This window comes from Podarcis vaucheri, assembly GCF_965113315.1.
Source record: "Podarcis vaucheri genome assembly, chromosome: 1".
Classification (NCBI taxonomy): domain Eukaryota; kingdom Metazoa; phylum Chordata; class Lepidosauria; order Squamata; family Lacertidae; genus Podarcis; species Podarcis vaucheri.
This window is the reverse complement of record NC_138759.1, coordinates 63324520-63344500: the sequence shown is the minus strand read 5'-3', so window position 1 is coordinate 63344500 and position 19981 is coordinate 63324520. Positions and strand designations below refer to the sequence as shown.

The following is a 19981-nucleotide window of genomic DNA, read 5'->3' as shown; positions in this document are numbered from 1 at the left end:
TCTTTCACATTACCTGCTACCTGACCCTTTAAAAAATAACATGGGGGAAGACTGGGATTAAATGTGGGACCTTCTGCTTATAAGATTCAGAGCTGTGGTCCCGCCCCTGGAGATACAATACACTCCATATGGAAGGTGCTTTAATCCACCCCATCTGGGTGCATTAGCTTGCCATGTAGTTGAGGCCTTTTTTTCCCCACACTACTGCAAGTTACCAAAAAAAGAAAAGAAAAGAAAGGCGGCTTCCAACAAAATATTAAAAATACAATAAAACATCAGACATTAAAAACTTCCCTAAACAGGATTGCCTTCAGATGTCTTCTAAAAGTCAGATAGTTGTTTATTTCCTTGACATCTGATGGGAGGGCGTTCCACAGGACATGGCCACCACCCAGAAGGCCCTCTGCCTGTAGCAAATGTAGCAAATCAGCCCAGCTGCATGACTCATACCAGCACCCAGACAGTTGGTGATAGTATTAGAATTAGCATTATAGTGTAATTAACAACATGATAGATAATAAAATAATAGATTATTATTCATAATAATAAATAGCCAAATTCAACAAATTAAAAATTTCATGTGGCAGCTCTAATGTGTAAATTGGCCAAACAAAAGGGCAGAATAGCAACATAGGGCAGTGGTTTCCAAACAGTTCCAAACACACCAGATGTTTCAGAAGGTTTACATCAGCATTCTGTGATAAAAGGCGTTAGGGATTGGTGCTTCCCAGTACAGAGAACTCTGAGTTAAGAAAAAAGGCATTGTGGTGTCTGGCCTAAAAACCTTGGACACCAGTGACATGAAAAAACACAACTCTTGCATGAATGTACTTATCAAGGGGGCTTGTAATTGCAAAATATTCCTTAATGTCTATCTAGAGAAGCAGCTCCAGGCATGTCTGCAGACAAAACCAAACGTGTGCCACATGACTCATGGAAATTTCATGCCCCTAATGTGAACTCCCAGTTCCCCAGTTGTCCCAGATTGTTCACAATGGGACCCTTATAGTCTTGCTATCGGGAACTTTGCATACTGATGCTTCGATGGAGACTATTCCCAGTGCTTTCTACTATGGAGGCAGTCGTGCTCAAATTGAGTTTGACAGGACCAGTACACTTTCTTGCATTCCATCAGTTTGAGAAGGGGATAATGATGCACCCCTACGCTGTCCTGGCCTCTGAAAGCATGTCAGCAAGAAAGGAAATATGCAAAGGAAGCCTATTTTTCTCTCTCCTTTGCAATCAAAGGTAGAGCCATACAGGACCACACTTAATGCCAGATGGTGCTTATCTGACTGACATCACCAGTACCTTATAGCATTAGTCACTCCAAGTGAGTCACTGCGAAGATGAAATATGAGTGTCACCAAAGCCCTCCACAACTTTGAAGATAACACTGTCTTCAAGAGGGCAAAAGACCAGGTCTTCTGACCCTCTAGGGAACATCGTCAACATGATTTCAACTCTTGCAAAATGAATGTTCAGTTTCCCCGGAATTGCCACTTTACCCTCCAGCAGTACTTTTGAATTGTTCTACGACAAGCAGAAACTCACCAAATGCAATCATTAGAAAAGCTCAACCTTTTGTTTCTGTTCAAAACCACATGAACGCTTATTGACAAATAAGGAAGAGAAAATCCTATGTTTTGCTAATTTAATTTTTGCTTTTACAAGGAAATATAATGCCTTAGAAGTTTTATACTTCTCAAGGCAATGCCCCTTTTTTGCTAGTTTGTCTCCTAAGAGATTTCTATGTCTTTAAATCCAATTAACATTCGCTTTGAAAATATTAATAATTGTGTTTCTTCGTTCTGAAAACAGCAATTTGGTTAAGGTAAATAGCAGCTTGAGCATCTAACGCCTATTTATATTTTGGTTCTGAACACCTATATTAAAAACGCTGCCGCTTGAAAGCTCAACCACAGCATTTAGAAACAATAAAGATCTATTCAAATATCATGTCAACACTACAGCTGACTTGCCATGAAAATAAATTCCATTTGGCTTCAGTCACACGCCACTGAGGTACACGCCAGCTTCCCACATGGTTGGCCTGATTATATGGTAAACGCTCATGTCAGCAATCCTTGTCTCCAAAGAACTGTGTCATAGGTATCGCAGAACACAGAACGTTGACCAGAAGGAGGTGTACAAGGTGCCATCTCCACTCCAGATTTGTGTAGGGTTTACTGCTTGGCCTTTTCTTCTCCTGCAGAGGAGGTTTAGGATTGCAGTTTTCCTTCTCCTAGATGGGCTACACAGAGTCAGATCATTGGTCCATCTATTTTAGTGTGTCTACACTGACTGGAGATAGTCCTCCAGGATTTGAGACTAGGCTTTGCCCTGGTCCCACTGAGGCAATGCTTTAATTATCACTGCACTGATTTCCGATGGAACTGTTTTGGGGGTACCAGGTGCCCTGATTCACCATAACAGATACCTCTAGTCACATATACTGTGTGGTTCCTTTTTTCTGATGCCAGGTACATGAAATGGCAGATTGAAGGGCTCTTAAGTTCACTGACACTGCTGATTCCCAAATTTATGCAATTTCACATCTCATTTTCCCAAGCTCTGCTTCCCACACCCTTTCTGTTTATGTGCTGAATCACATAACCTCCAGCATGGGAGCCTGCCGTCTTGATTCATCCCAGTAAATCTCACTGTGCGTTTCTTTCTCCATATAATTAAAAGACATCTCCTCCTTGGCCTACTCATCAATGAGGAGCGGATACCCATCAATGAAATCCAATGTGCATGCCTAATAGCTTATTCTTTTGCATCCAAAGCTGTGTGACTTGGCCATACACAGAGAATTTCCATTACTGTTTTTAAGGAATGCTTTCAGGAGGTTCAGCGGTAGTGCTTTAATTGATTGGGGGGCAGGGATATAGAAAAGCCAGTGACTAACTGGGTATTTCTCAGGGAGAATTTTTTCAGCCCTGACACAGTATGCAGAAATCACCCATACTCCTTCAAGCTTATGAAAATACTGACTTGTAATATTCTCTCCCTGCTCTGGCCTTCTCATATACTGACAGCCGCCCCCTCACTCAGCTGCAGCCTGGCTGCTGTCTCCAGCACAGTTCCTCTGGCAGCTGTTTCACTTTTTGTATCAGCCCACACCTACCTACAAATATATATATATATATCCAGAGTGCTTTATCTATTTTAATAGCAGCTGAAGTGTCTAAGAGGCCCAGCTGCCTGCCGCAAAAAGCCATCTTTAAGGTAGCAGCTGGATGAAAGCCATACTATGCTTCTCAATCCCTGCACAGCCTCATGGCTCCATGACAGCACGTATATTATGAATGCGGCAGAGGCTAATGGTTCGAGGGGGTAATATGGAATCCATACTATGCCGAATTTCATGCACTCTTATTCTCGGATAACGTTCTTGGCACCGAGGCCCACATTTTCCAGTTGTGGAGTCTGCTGCCTGAGACTTTCTACACAGGGAATTATAGTGTGAAACCGGGGGGTGGGGAGGGGATGCCTCCGTAACAATTGGCAACGACACAAAAGCCATTACGCTGCCATTTCTTTGCGCTCTTACGCTACAGAATGTGAAATAACACACACACACACTGCATAGCTTTGGAGTGAGGTTTTCTAATCTCATTCACATGACTCCCACAGACCATGGTGAAAGAAAAGGACTCTGTGAAATCCAAATGACTCCAGTGAAAAGGGAAATGTGAACTCAGCATTGTCATATTCCAGCATGGGATGCAAAGTCCCAAGAGGGCAAAGTTCCAGGAGGGCAAGATGAAGTCATTACCTGAAGGAGCGTCTCCACCTCCATCGTTCTGCCCGGACACTGAGGTCCAGCGCCGAGGGCCTTCTGGCAGTTCCCTCACTGCGAGAAGCCAAGGTACAGGGAACCAGGCGGAGGGCCTTCTCAGTAGTGCCACCCACCCTGTGGAATGCCCTCCCACCAGATGTCAAAGAGAAAAATAACTACCAAACATTTAGAAGACATCTGAAGGCAGCCCTGTTTAGGGAAGCTTTTAATGTTTAATAGGTTATTGTAATTTAGTGTTTTGTTGGAAGCCGCACAGTGTGCCTGGGGAAACCCAACCAGATGGGCAGGGTATAAATAATAAATTGTTGTTGTTGTTGTTAAACTATGATGGACTTTGTTGTGTAACTCATCAATTCACTTCATTCTTTTTTCCTGTGATCAAAGGCCTTAGCAGGACTATAGCTCAAAAAATAGTGACAGTCGGAAAGTGTCATTAGGCATAGCTTGACATGCAGTGAATGAGATGCTAAAGGAGGACCATACCTCCATATGTTTTCATGTAGAAGCTTCTGTATTCAGCTCCTTGCATGTCCATGTAAAAGGATCCCAGCAATAGGTCTAGAAATTCTTAGAGAGTCTGAATCCTCAGAGATTTGCCACCTGTCAATTATTGGGTCTATGACCCTTGGTCTGATGGAAAGCACTCCCTGCCCACAAGGCCACTTGAGCCTCAAGTGACAGCAATGGACCCAGAAGTATCCCCCAAGTTGCATACCCACTCCTTTAGAAGAATTGTAATCCCATAAATAGCAGACAACCTCCCATCCGTCTGGTCTAGTGAACCACCCACTAACTACACTGGGGGGGGGTGACAAAAAAAGTATGCATCCCCTACCAGGTAACCAAAGACCTGAAAGAAGGAAAGAGGAAGGGGCAGCAGGCCTTGATTTCGGGGGGGGCGGCTACCACATTGGGTACTCTAGTGCTAAGGTGAACCACACCTGGGGATATTAGTAGCGCAATGAAAAAGTTAGATTTTCTTCAGTCTGAAAAAAAGATGAGAGGGGTAACACAGGATGGCTCTGATTTAATTCTAAGTTATGGAGATGCCCCATTAAAAAGGGAGTGAACGAAGTGTAGCACTAAATGTCTAGTGTGGGAATGACATTGTTTTTCAGCCCCTAAATTGTGGCTTGAAACTGAGTTGTGCCTTGACTTAAGTTGTTTGTATCAATGCTGTCATGATCATTTTAGTGGGTGATGAGAGGGAAGAAGAAAGACGACGAGTAAAGATAAAACATTAAAGGTAGGTCATTGTAGCTAGAAATATTGAAGGCTATTAAACTTTTTCAAAGAAATGATTGTTCATGCTGTCTCATGATTTAACCAACATTTACCTTTCCAATCTTGTTGACCTCAATGCAGTTTTCTTTAAATTTATCTTGTAAAGTCTCTGCTAGCCGACAGAGCAAAGCCCCATTATCCAATTTCTCCATGAAGGTCTCAGCTGTTATTTCCTTTCCTGAAATGGAATAAAAATAACAGCATTCAGCATCAGCTTTGACAATTACCAATGTTCTGAGCAGGTATGGTTATATTGCAATTTTAGTTTGTGCCAAATTATAGTCACGTCTTTAAAAGGAATCTGATGTCATATTATCGAAGTACATGGTCACCAGTTATTGAAAATAAATAGTGGGGTTGTTTTTAGAATAAACCTCTGATTATGGACCCAAAAGGTAAGTGGAGCAGGCACATTATTGTATTAATATTTTTTGAAATAAGGTTTCTCTCTATGTGAGTGAGCCGTGATTATAGGATTGTGAAATAGTTGGGGTTGTGTAAGGTGAAGACTACCCTGCTTCTCTCTACTTCTCAATGTCTGCAGATAAAATGAAAAAAGTCAATGTGGTGGTGAGTTTTTAAAGAAATCAATTTTAATGAGTGGATAAACACGGAATTGGTTCCTTAAGAAATAACAATGAAAAACTGCAATAATAAAAGAGGAAAGGCAGGAAAATAACCAGGATGCAGCTAGGAAACCTTTGGCTGGAACATTGTCTGCACTAAGCATTGCAAAACCATTAACTGAATTACAACTAGTTTTCATGTCTGGAAGCAGAGTGCCAACCGGGGACAATATGAGACCATCAGTAGAATGAATTTCATAGTGCCCAAGCTCCTGGCACTATTTTTCAGCAGCAAATTGTGTGGAAAGCAGCTGTTACTAACAGCCATAGCATTTGCCTCGTCCGTCTGTTTCATCATGATCATTTAGACCTGCTCCAGAAGACTTTCTAAAAGATTTTACTGCAGAAGAAAAACTTACTCGCTTGAAAATGGTGAAGAGAGAGAGAGAGAGAGAGAGAGAGAGAGAGAGAGAGAGAGACTTTCCCCACCGCTCCATTGATGAATTATTATGTATTCTGGGGAAGGCTGCCAGAATGACTAAACCAACTAATGTCATATGTGCCTGAGAAGACAGACTAATGTATTTTGTTTGCTTTCATTACCTGTCAAGAACAAAAAGCACAGAACTGAGGTGAGTCTTGGGATAAGGTTTTCTTTGTTTCAGTTTTCAATGCTTTATCCATTTCCATTTTGTAACAGATATCGGCAGCAGTTATGTGCAATAGCTTTCCTACAGAACCTATATGCAGGATTGATTCTTTCAGGTGTTCAAAAGAACATGTAAGTGCTCAAACAGGGTAGTGAGCATGGATGTGCCACTCCTAACCTTTGAGGACTGAGCACAGTTGAATACAGTTCCACACTTACCCTGTTAGGGAATCCTAACCATTCAGAGCTCCTGATCAAAGAAGGGATTTCTGAATGTGTTTAGAATCTCCCTGTAGACCAGTCTGGGGAAGAAAGGGTGGGATCACTGAGGGCAGAGCTTGCATGCAGCCTATGCATCCTCCCCAGTTTGAATCCTCACACATCTATCAAAAAGGCCTTTGTTCCATTTAAATATGATCCTGCAATTTAGAAATACCATCTGATTAAAGATCAGAACCACCCAGCCATATTTGCACCAAGAGAGCAGAGCACTGAGTGAACTCAAGCTCAGCTCCTTTCCTCCATTGCCTTGTTTATATGTATATACTATGTCCCTTGCTCCCAAGTCCCCATTGGCAGGACCATCTTACTCTTTCTCAGAGTAGACTATGCAGCAGGGGCCCAGAGAGCACCAAGCTGGGTGGGGTAGGCCTGAGCTTGCCAGAAATAGCCAGATACGTTTCCTACATACAGTTGGTACAGATCTAGGGATGGGAAAACACATCTATCCATTTCAGCTTTTCATTTTTCTCGTGGAACGCTCTGTCACAAGAGACTAGGGCCCTGCGGGACTTGACATCTTTCCGCAGGGCCTGCAAAACAGAGCTGTTCCACCAGGCCTTTGGCCAGGGCACAGCCTGACCCCCTCCTCTGGCAATCCTCACAGAACTCTAGCCCAATGGTTGCCATTAATCTGATTTGAATTGATTTTATAAGAAAATGATTTTAGAATGTTGTATCATTTTACTGTCGTTAGCTGCTCTGAGCCCGGCTTCGGCTGGGGAGGGTGGGATATAAATAAAATTTTATTATTGTTATTATTATCTTCACTTCTGTTCTCCACATCTGTTTGTGATTTTAAAAAACAAAAAAAAAAAACAAAAGTGCCTCATGAAAATTCACCAGCATTTTAGTGCAAATTTCCCATAATATACACATTTTTATATCCAATTTTGCCTTAGATACACATTTTTGCAAAGCAATTCTCCCTAATATTTTGTATGGTGGTTTTGTGTGTTTTCATATGCACATTTCACTCTAGTATATGCATTTTTGTACAAACTAGTTGACTAGAGAATGGAACTGAAAAATTCAGAGAAGTGCCAATTTCAAAGATCAGCTGTGTTTTGGTTCACATATTGCTGTGGAAAGTGCAAATTAGGTAGGTTCACCTTTAAATGTGAACTGAATTGAATCCCGCCCCCCACCCAGTACCTCCACAGAGGAGCCAGAAAGTGGTCATTGTGTTGTATAGCTGCTGTTCTTCATTCTGTTCTCTATCAGCAGAAGGAGAATGTGTTCCCTCATAAGCAAGCCTGGCCCTACTATTAGGGGCCAGCAACCATCTCAGGCAGCTGATTTTGGGTGCCCTGAAAGAACAGCTTTTTTCCCCGTTTATTTTTATTGTACTATTTTTATCCCTAGGGAGAAAAACTTGTGTTTTTTAATTTGTCTAAGGTGCCAAACTTTGTACAGACTTGGGTATAATACACATGAGGGAGAATCAGTTTGCATCAAACAGTAAAAAGTTTGGGCCAGCCCTGATTCTGTGCATAGCTGTCAACTTTTCCCTTTTCTTGCGATGAATCGTATTCGGAATAAGGGAATTTCCCTTTAAAAAGGGGAAACGTTGCCAGCTATGATTCTGTGTCCCAAGTTATGATTACAATGATTTGTTAGGAGGTGCTTTGCATCTCACCAAAACCTGATTTCTCAGTTTATGTTTTCATTGGTTAAATTTGTCAATTGATATGTTATCTTGTGCATTTTGTGGTTTTCATGTTGTAGCCAGCCCAAAAACTAAATCCAAAAATAAAACGAGTGCAATAACAATGCACAAATCACAGATTTTCTTAACTTGGCACCCCAAATTGAAAGTTTAAGCAACAAATCAAAAATAGATTTAACAGGCTTGGCATTTAAATTATTGCAAATTATTCTTTTTTCACTAGCTGAATAAAAGTAAAGAAGACAACTGAAGAGAGGCACACTTGTTTGCACAGCAAATAGCAAGTTAGAATTACATGGAAAGCAGATAATTCGTAATTCTAAAGTAGCCTCTGTCTTTGGAGAGATCCTCTATAAGTTTAATATTTAAATCATTTTTGGTATCTTCTTCCCAGAAAACTTTACTTTCTCAAAGGAACTGAGACCATAACAGTCTCTGCTGTTACCAAAACAAAATAGGATAAAACAATATGCTTTGCTTCAATGTGTACATGAAGCAGCATTGATATATGTGCAGTTCAGCTAAAACAGATCTCTACTTCAACTCTAATCCAAAATAGGATATACAGTACGGCATTAGCTTTCAACCAGCAAGCTGTCACAAATTGCCTTGGGCCTGCTTCTGAGATAATCGGGCTCAGCTCTCGATCGGAAACAATAGGAAATGATATGCTCAGATTCAGATGGCAATTCTGAAGTGGTATTTCATATACTGTATGCTGCACAGCATGTTACAATATCAACATACACATGGCTAGTATTTGAATAATCAATACGCCATGAAGCCTGCAGATTTCCAGAATGGGGAGTGTGTGATATCACTGGTGTGATAATAGTCATAGGACCCACTTGAGCAGCACATAGTAGAAATAATGCAAGGAGGAAGGAAATCTGTATTTTCAAGGTCACCTCTGTGCCAGCTGCTCAGACTGTCAGGTTAGTGTGCAAACACCAGCCAACAGCACAGAAAGCTATTTTCCCGACATTCTTCACTTTGCAAAAACTATCTGTTTCATCAGAGCAGTTTCATATTTCTTTCCTTGGAATTTAACATTTTAATAGAATCTGGATCTGCTCACTGCTTTGAATAGAGATTGATACATTTGTGTATAGTGTAATTGTCACAAATGACATTCCATTTAGCATAGTTTGGGGCTGTTTTTTTTATACTTTCCAGCCCGAATGAAATGGTCATTCTTCTAAATTAATATATTGTCTCAGGATTTATGGGTCTGTCCTACCTTTTGGGTTGATTTGATAAATATAGAGCAATTTTTTATTTTAAAAGTTAATCTGGTGCTGGGAGGGATGCTTCTACCAACACCATCTAAACCCACATAGATTATGTTATAGTCTGACACACATTTATGGTTTGATTATTACATTTTGTAAACCAAGATGAAGTACTTATTACAAAGTGAATGGGTTTTTGCCTTCAACATCTGTAACAAATGAAAAATATGTTATGTAGTACAACTGTGATTCCAGAAGGCATCGTGTGTTGTTGCTGTTTTTTGCAGAGTCATTTAATACAGCTGCAAACAGCATACCCTCCAACATTCCTCAGATGAAAACAGAGAGATTCCATTCTACATCATTATTACCACTTGATCATTACTTCCTGGTCAGGTACAAAAGTTATTAGAGGAAACACACAAAACGGCAGCATTTTAAACACAGAAATATTTGAGCTTATGTATTGCATTTAGGGAAGCCTGAGGGGAAAAGAAAATCAATAATAATAATAATAATAATAATAATAATAATAATAATAATAATAATAATTTATACCCCACCCATCTGGTTGGGTTTCTCCAGCCACTCTCAATAAATACAACTCACTAGCAGTGATACTGAGATAGAATGGAATGTCCCTACTTTCTCCCTCCCCTCCCTATGCTGGAAGGCCTTATGCAGATGAGGGTGGTGGAGCTAGGAGAGGAAGCATAGGGATGGAGTAATCTGTCTGTTTGAGTTTCCTTCATTTTTTACTTTTTTCAGTTTTAAATTTAGTTCCATTCATTATCACATCACTTTGCATTAAAAAAAAATAAATGCATGAAAATCATACACCATCTCATGCACACTTCTAACATATACAGTTTGGGGGGGGGGGTTGTGTTTTGAGCAAGTTCTCTCTCTGTCTCTCCCATACACATACAAAAGTATATGCATATTTCTCTGGAGCACAGCATCACAAAATCCAGAAAACTGAATTTCAAAGAATAGCTTCATTTTGAATCATGTATTGGTTTGGAAGTGCAAATCAGGTAGATTCCCATTACAGTGCAAACCAGTGGCGTAGCGTGGGGGGTGCAGGGGGGCGGGCACACCAGGCGCAACATCTGGGGGTTAGGGGGCGCAAATCCACAGGTTAGGGGGCGCAAATTACTTGCCCTGCCCCGGGTGCTGACAACCCACACTACGCCACTGGTGCAAACTGAACTACATACTATTGCTATAAGGAATTCAATGGGCCTGTAGACTAGATATGCATACCAGAATCACAAATATATTTTGCTTCCAAAAGGCAGTTTATCCATGTTAATAATGCCTTACTATGCTATTTCATAATTAAAACAGAGTTGCCTGCACTGGAATCCCAAAGATACCCTTTCTGAGTGCCAATCCTCCCGTGAAGCTTTATAAAGAATTAAAATTCGGTGTGGCATGTCAGAGCCTCAAGTTGCTATGCATGCTCCCTTGCTGATTTCATGTTTGACTTTGTCCATGTGAAATCTGCCTGCTCAGGAATGCAAACAAAGCCCTCTCTGTAGGATTTTCTCATTTAATATTAAAGCTGTATGTTTTATGTTGAAACCACGAAATCCTTGTTCTGGCACCATCCCCAAAACTAGAGATCTCTGTATCCATGTAAAAGGGGAGCAAATGCAACTCTGGGAATTCCAGCTTAAAGCAGAGCTTGCGAACCTGCGACACCACTACCCTGATGTTCCTGGACTCCAGCTCCCACCATCCTTCTCCACTGACTATGCTTACTGGAGTTAATGGGAGTTGGAGTCCCAACAACATCTGGAGAGCAGCACAAGTCCCCCAGCTCTGATTTAAAGGGTTGGAAATGGTCCTTGGAACTCAAGACAGAAAACTCTTCCCCCTCTGCCCTCTGTCCTGATCCATGTCAAAATGAGCACACAGGGCAGACTTTTTAGAAATTATAAACTCTTCCCGGAGCTTTGAAGTGTTAGATGTGTCCATTACTCATTCTAACAAAATGCTTGCACACCTTTTTAATCCCCGACAGTCAGTCCTGTTCTTTCTCTAAATTATAATATGGGAGGGAAAGAGCTGCCTGCCTGGGAGAGGATATTTGGTTACTAATCTCACCTGAAAATCCAGACCTTCCTCAGCAGAGAAGTGGATGGAAAGGGCATCTTAATGAGAGAAAGGAGGAAAACCAATGTGCTAGGATAATTGTGTGTTTCAACACAGATGCTTTTATATGCAATCTTTATCCCAGGATGCTATAGCTTCTGGTGAATGGAGAAACCATCATCAATACGTAATATTTGTATGGCATTTTCAGGTGTTCACAGTGCGTTATGCATCCGGTATCATTGTCTCCCATATTGCAGGTGAGGGGACTGAGGTTAAGAGAAAGTGTCTAAGGCTACTTAATGAGTTCATAGTAGAGGGAAGACACAAAGCTGGGCCTTCTTGTTTCTCTTGCCACTATGCTGCACCAGACATCAGTAGCAGATGAAACTATACAATCTGCACCTTTGGGGAAGGAGAAGGAAATGCCTGCTTTTAAGCACATTATTTCTGTCCTAGGTAGCCACTTTCTGATGAATATAAATTAGAGGAAAGATGTGCAGAAGCAAATGGTTGTAGATGGAGCAGCTTGACCAGAAAAAAAGAGCAAAGCAGGGAAAAAAGAACAAAACTGCTGGAACAGGAGGAAAATATGAGGAGGCGGAGCAGCAGGAGATCACAGGAAAGTACTTGCTAGCATCATGCAATTAAAATGAGACAGTAAATAGATTGAGTAGGCTGGATGCCTACTCAAGCTACATACTACTTACACACAGAGAGACAAGAACATGAAAGTACATATACATATGTCTGAACAAGGACACAGAAAGATCTAAATTGCATGCTGTGTGCTAAACATTAATAAATTCTGTATTTCAGACATGAACTGTCTTCACTTGCTGTGATGAACATAAATTGGATCTAGATTAAATTAGTTTCACTTAGGTCATTGAAATTAATGGGGGGAAATGATCATAAGTTAAGTCACATTAATTTCATCTGGAATTAATTTAAGCTACAAACCTTATCTCACTTACCTTGGAATAAGCCCCACTGCATTAAATAGGACTTACTTCTGAATAGACATGGTTAGGACTATGCTGTTAGGTTGGTTCCAGCACAGAAACATTTAAAATGTCTAATTTCCTCTGATCTGAAGTCACGCAAATGTCTGAAATATCACTCCCTGAATGGCTGGCTGGAACCCTGAACAAGAGTGAGGATATGATGTAACTGTTGGAAGTAGGGCGCTGCTGTTCGGCCCTATAGTTCTTAAATATCTAGAGTAAGCAGTATATGGTATGTGAACTTTTGTTAGAGAGCAGACTTTACCTGTTTTAATCACACACATCGAGATGCTTGTAGTGAAAGAAAATAACAAAGTTGTTTATTATTGGAAATACATAACTTGGGGCTCGTCTGCACTTCTGCTTGTCCTGCGACTTTCCCTGGGGAAAACTGGCTCTTTACTGCTGAATCAGAGCAAACATCAAATGGGCTTTCCACAGAGTGACGTTTGCTACAATTCAGTGGTAAAGAGTGTGTTTTCCTGGAGGAAAGCAGCGAGCTACAGCTGCTTCCCAAACTTCCAGCAGTGACATTGTGCTGCTGGTCCCCACTTGTGAAGGCTATTACATAAGGTCCTGGTGTATGTTCTGTCTCATAATGTTGCTATCTATGTGAACTCAGGACAAAAAGAGGAAGGCACGCTTGGCAAACCCTCACCATGATCAACTCCTGCCCGGAAACCAATGTCCCCACTGTGGAAGGACGTGTGGATCCAGAATTGGCCTTCACAGTAACTTACGTACATACTGTTAAGACCATGTTCATGGAAGACAATCTTACTTGGCTACGAGTGATCGCCGAAGATCTATGCATGTGGAAAGAGAGTGGAAGGTATGGGGAGGAAACCACTAGCATGCTTAATTAGACGCTGAAAGAGCCTGCCAAGGATTTCTGAGGCAGACACTGCAATACACCGGACATTTAATGTGGGTGAACAAACTGAATCTAATCCAGACAAACAGAGGTACCCTTGGTCGGTCAGAAGGCAGAGCAGGGCCTGGGGATTCAGCCTGTGGTGAATGGAGTAACAGTCGCCCTGAAGACACAGGTTTGTAGTTTGGGTGTGCTTCCAGAATCAGCCCTGAGCATGGTTGCCCAGGTCTCTGCAGTGGTCAGGAGAGCATTTAAGCAGTTAAAGCTAGTGTACCAGCTCTGCCCATTCCATGAGATGTCTGATTTGGCCATAGTGATGCACACCTTAGTTACTTCCCTGTTTACTGTAATGCACTCTAAGTTGGGGCTGCCTTTGAAAAGTGCTCAGAAACTTCAACTGGCTTGAAGAGATTGCTGACCAGTGCTGGTTACAGGGAGCATACGACTCCCTTGTTAGAAAAATTTCACTGGCTACTGGACTGTTTCTGGGCACAATTTCAAAGTGCTAGTTGTGACATATAGTATGGCTTAGGTCCAAGCTATCTGAAAGACCTTATTCCCTCATATGAACCTGCCTAGCTTTTGTGATCTTCAGGGGAAGCCCTTCTCATGCTCCTGCCACCCTTGCAGGCACAAGGGGTGCAAGAAAGGGCCTTCTCAGTGGCTGCTCCCAGACTCTGGAACTCCCTGCCTGGAAAAGCTAGACTGGCTCCCTCCTTGTTGTCCTTCTGCTAGCAGGTGATGACTTTCTTGTTCCAGCAGACTTTGGGGAACTGATTGCTTTAAATGAAAAGGCTGGTGCCTGTCAGGAATGAGCCAGCTCCAAGCGAAGGTTTGCAGCCAATGCCAGAAAGCAGCCAGGAACAGAGAGGCTTAGGTGTCAGGCAGGCAGGGGAGAGCCAGCAGCTGCAGACTTCGGCTCTTCCTGACCTTGATGGGCAGGCTGATAAGGCAGCAGCTGAGAGCAGGCTAGAACACAGCCAAAGCTCACAGGAGACACAAAATGGCACAAACCGACTCAGAGACAGCCTCTCTGAAGGTTGGAGCTGATCCACTAAGTCCTAAGAGTCGGTGAATGGGAGGGCTGCTAGACAGGAAGCAAAACAAGCGACATAAGGGTTGTATGTTCAAAATCTTCTGTTGATGCCAGAAGGAGTCTTCAGAAGGGTTCACCTTGAGTAATGGTACCAGAGACTTTCTTAGAGCCGTCCGGAGCTATCTGTTTGTTTTTGCAATAAATCCTCCTTTTGAATTACCTACGCTTACCGTGTTATCAAGCTGGGAACCTGGACTCCTGACAGTGCCATGTTGTTTCTATTGTAATTATATGTATGGTTGAATAGGTCGTTCCCCCCCCCTCAAATGTTTTTAGCTGTGATTATCATTATCTGTAAGCTGCCTTGAGTCCCTGTCTGGGGGGAAAGGTGGGTTATAAATATATATATTATAATAATGATGGCAGTAGGTAAGCAAGCTTTGCATTCCACCCTTCCATGCACAGCAGTACCTAACAAAAAAATATGTCATGGCTTCTGAAGGACAGTTAAGCCTGTGCTTGCTTCGCTGTGGCTTTCTGGGTTGTGAAGTCGCTTAAATTGTCTCACTAAGCATCCCTATTGAACAGGGGGAGGGATGATAAACTCCAGGATGCTAACAGTCACCCTAGAGCAGATTTTTCCACCTGTGCTTCAGGAACTCAAAGCAAAATTACTGTTGCTCCTTAGAAAGCTCTGGCAATAATCACAGCATAGAAAAATAACCTTACCCAGCAGGTTTGTCAGCCACAGGGCCAAATCCTCCTTCATCGGCAACAAGTTAGCCTCATGTCTGCTAGCCAGCCACTGGCTATACTGGTGCATATCGGAGAGGCCAGGGCCTCGGGCCTTTGGGCTGAGGGAGGTGCACATCTTTTAACAACTGGTGCTACCTATTTTGTAGAAGTAAAAAAGAAAGAAAGTATTAGTATAGCATGCTGTGTGAAGACTTGCAATTTTTAGTATTATATATAGCTGCCAATGAGTCAGATTCAATATGAGTGTAATGCCAGACAAACAGAGGTTTGCTCCATGAAATGATGTACATGATAACAACCAGTTTGCTAATAATAATAATAATAATAATAATAATAATAATAATAGAGTGTTTTGCTAGTGATAGTCTAGGAACATGGGCTAGGTGGATACATTTGTACTTACCTTGGTATGCATGTTGTCAAATATCTCTGCAAGCAGGGATTTAAAAGATTCAAATAATTAAAAAAAGAGATGATTAGGCAAAGGGGCAAATTGAATGGCAAAACAGATATGATAATAAATAGAGATTCTCCATAACATGCTTAATGGGGGGGGGGATATTGCCATATATAAAAATGACCTCAGAACAGTGCCAAAGGAGCTGCTCAGTGACTTATACCTGTTGAGTACCGTATAGTAATGCCTCTTTTGGCATTAAGCAGCATAGTAATTCATTCATTCATTTAAAAAATACTGTAGTCTAGATTTGCAAATGTGATTTCTGATTCTCTTTGGGTCTTTCCTCAAAACCTGTTTTGTCAGGAAAGCCTTTGCAGAGTCCTTGTGACACAACCGAGCCTGCACCACCCCTGGGCACTCCTACCTAAGTCTCTAAGACAATCTACAGATAGGAAATGGAGCAGAGGGGAGGGGTGAAGAGCAGTTGAACTTATTAGAATCACTGGGTGGACTTGGGAAGGAGCAATAGCTAGAGCGAAATAGGCATATTTCTCTTATTTCAAAAGCCAGAATGTCACTTTATCAATATGAGGCCTACCAAGAAGAGAAGAAGAAGAAGAGTTTGGATTTGATACCCTGCCTTTCACTCCCCTTCAGGAGTCTCAAAGCGGCTAACATTCTCCTTTCCCTTCCTCCCCCACAACAAACACTCTGTGAGGTGAGTGGGGCTGAGAGACTTCAAGAAGTGTGACTACCCCAAGGTCACCCAGCAGCTGCATGTGGAGGAGCGGAGACGCGAACCCGGTTCCCCAGATTAGGAGACTACCGCTCTTAACCACTACACCGCACTGGCTCTACTACCAAGCTGAGAAAGGGTGAAATGACAAAGATCGTATCTTCTGCAGAAAACAGATCATTAACACAGATATCTGGGGACAGTTGCACTAGAAGTGCTAATCAGACAGCTGATTAGCAGTGAAGTGCTAGTCAGGGTAAGATCAAAATATATGATGTTGAAGTTTCTTAAGAAGCCAAAGGAAAACAGGGGGAAAAACAGTAACCTGAGAGCCTCCCAATTGCACAAGTAATGGTGAGGGGGAGAGATACTTTTTCTACTATCTCACAACTTTTGCGACTTTCCAAGGCTTTATCTACTATATTTCTTTCTTAAATGTAACCTCCACTAGGGAGCCAGTGCACGTTTCTATTGCTTACCCCACAAATAATCTTTCAAAACTAAGTATCATGGCTGATGGCTGTTATCCCAGTCAAAGATGGGCGAATGCAGCCTCACCTTAGAGCACAAGGTGGAGGTGTGTGTTGTTGTTTTTTTAAGGCTCAAGGAAAGGCCATGTGCCATTATGAATTAAAGGGGAGTTTTCAGATTCTAAAGAATCAGTGAAGCTAGGAATCTGGATAGTGTCCCAGTCAATGGGCAAGGTCCAAAAAGCAGCACGGTTTTTCAGCATGCAACAGGATTAGAAGCTAATAATCCAGCATGTTACACAACTCAGAGCAGATGGATTTACAAAGGGAGACAGTAGTCTCTCTCAAAGGACCACACTTTCAGGTTTCTCTGTAAGCATCAGAATGGTTAGTGCAATTGCCAAACAACTGCAGGGTACATGCAGCACCGCTCAGTCTCCCTGCTGTGAGACGATAATAGTATTTATAAAACATCAACATTTCACTTATCATGTAAACTCACACATATAAGGCTACCTAAAGCAGAAATAGGCAGAGAAAGGTCAAGCTTGTTTCCTCCTGCTCTGGAGGGTAGGACCTGGACCAATGGAGTCAAGTTACAAAAAAAGAGATTCCGACTGAATCATAGAATCATAGAATCATAGAGCTGGAAGAGACCACAAGGGCCATCGAGTCCAACCCCCTGCCAAGCAGGAAACACCATCAGAGCACTCCTGAGATATGGTTGTCAAGCCTCTGCTTAAAGACCTCCAAAGAGGAGACTCCACCACACTCCTTGGCAGCAAATTCCACTGTCGAACAGCTCTTACTGTCAGGAAGAACGTTCTGTCAGTAAGAGCTGTTTAACAGTGGAATGGGCTCCTGAATGGAGGTTTTCAAGCAGTGGCTGGATGGCCATCTGTCATGGATGCTTAAGTTTGGTTTCCTGCATGCAGACGGGTGGATTAGATGACCCTCTGTATGCCTTCCAGCTCTGCAATTTTATGAGTCTATTATTTGCTGTGTTTTATACTGTTAATTTGCAATCTGGTTAAATCTCATTTTATCATAGAAAGGTGAGGCATAAATGTTCATACAAGTCACGCACACCCACACCCACCCTTAACTGCAAGACAATAATACTGTACTGGCTATTCATTGCCTATCTAGAGTACTGTCTCTGCTATGTAAATGAGTTGCCCATAATATTTGAACATCCAGAAAAATGTAGATAGATCATAGAACTTAAAGAATTGCAGGGTCAAGTCCAAGCGTCCTTTGACAAACATGGGGGGTGGGATATCAGCCGGAGAGCATTTTAAGTACGAAAAATAGCATGGGGGAAACGGATTTTAAAAACCCTTGTAGAACACCATAGTCATAAACTGAATTGGGTCCCTTGCAGCTGTTTTGATCTCTCTTTTAAAAAATCTGGTAGATTAAATTCCTACATGAATGAGGCTCTGTTGAAGATGTAAAGGCAAGATGCAACTCTACAGGACGTTTGTGTTTTTCTAACCTGTATTTTGTTATGAATCTGAATGACCATTATAAACTGTGACCCAAAGCTACAAAAAAACTACAACCAGCCCTGTTGGTTTCAATATGCTGCTTGTGGTGCGTAAAGCCCATAATACCTAGGAAACCAGTTTCCTTCCCCTATCATACCCCACTCGGTCTTTAAGATTAATCACGTGGAACCTCCTTAGAATAATATCCATGTGCCTATGTGTAAAATCAGCTAGCAGAGGACATACAGATGTTGTTTTAAGTGGCTGTCCTACAACAATGGAATTTCCTCTCCCTGGAGCATTTTCCAGCAATGTTGCAAAATCCTTTTTTCATTTGAGCTAGTCTTGGAGAGTTGGATTAGAGTTGGAGTAGAGATCTGTTTTAGCTGAACTGCACATATATCAATGCTGCTTCATGTACACATTGAAGCAAAGCATATTGTTTTACACCTTTTCCCCCCAGGCAAATTAGGGACAATCTAGCCATTCACCACATCACTGGAGCAAACTGAGTAGGATATCATGTGGCCACATAATCAGGGGTGTCACACTGAATTTGGAACTTTAAATAATTAAAAATAGGCCACTAATACTAAGGGGAAAATATGGACCCCTTATTATCCTACCCATGGCACTGAGTTTCCAGACTGGGTAAAATAAACAAAATTACTATGCATTATATTTTGCTGGCACCAAACATCAGTTCCATCTGCACTATGTATTTCAAGCAATATCACACCACTTTAAACATTCATGACTTGCCCCAAAGATTCCTGGGAGATGTAGTTTGTTAAGAGTGCTGAGAAGTGTTAGGAGACATCTAGTCTCCTCTGAGAACTTTAATTCCCAGAGTTCCCTATGAAGAGGGCTTGATTGTTAAGCCACTCTGAGAATTGTAGCTCTGTGAGGGGAACAGTAGGTCTCCTTAAAAACTCCTAATAAATCTTTGGAGGAAGCCATATTTGTTTAAAATGGTATGATACTGCTTTAAATGTACAGTGCAGAGGGGCACCATCCCCTTGTGTTTTCTCCCTTAAAGACTACTGGCTGGTTTACCTTTGTTGCCTTCATAAACTCTTCTCCCATACGCAAACATTCATTTCTGGAACTGAAAGCAAAAGCAATGGAAGGAGGACAGATTTGGACTTAATGTGGTCAAACTCTGTCCAGAACATAAGTTACCATGTTTTATGGACAGAACTCACAAAATAGAGTCATAGATTCACTGAGCTGGAACAGATCCTGTAGACTACCTAGAGCAATCCTCAGTTTGATGCAGGAAATCTAGGGTTAGATCATTGGCAACACAAGCAGTCCAGCAAGGCAGAACCCATCAGCCCCTTGGTCATTAATACATTGGCTTAATTGCTCTTGCTGTCAATACGTTTCTCCTAATGTTCAACCCAAATCTACCCTCATGTAACTTTAGCCTATTGTAATTATTTCCCTTCTCGTTTGTTACAAACCACAAAAGTGATAAACATTGATGCTACTAAACTGAACATAGTAGCACCTACAGCATTCTTTTCATCACAGCTCTCAGATGTGGTCCACTAATATCATGGAATCACAGAATCTTAGAGTTGGAAGGGACCCAAGAGTCATCTAGTCCAACCCCCTGCAATGCA

The 19981-nt window shown here is 41.8% G+C and overlaps 1 protein-coding gene across 6 annotated transcripts in view; it reads right to left on the bottom strand.

Moving 5' to 3' along the window:
• The window catches only part of GAS2 (growth arrest specific 2), a 118864-nt gene that overhangs the window by 81977 nt on the left and 16906 nt on the right, over positions 1 to 19981 (bottom strand). For 3 of the 6 annotated variants that reach the window (XM_082210926.1, XM_082210931.1, XM_082210929.1), the window contains exons 2-3: positions 15231 to 15392; positions 5143 to 5267 (exon numbers count right to left, since the gene is read on the bottom strand). In XM_082210926.1, coding sequence (XP_082067052.1) covers positions 5143 to 5267; positions 15231 to 15372 — 267 coding nt within the window. In that variant the 5' untranslated portion in view covers positions 15373 to 15392. Of the gene's footprint in view, positions 1 to 5142; positions 5268 to 15230; positions 15393 to 15660; positions 15687 to 19409; positions 19462 to 19981 lie in introns of all 6 variants that reach the window. The other 3 variants (XM_082210928.1, XM_082210930.1, XM_082210927.1) reach the window with 3 other exon arrangements.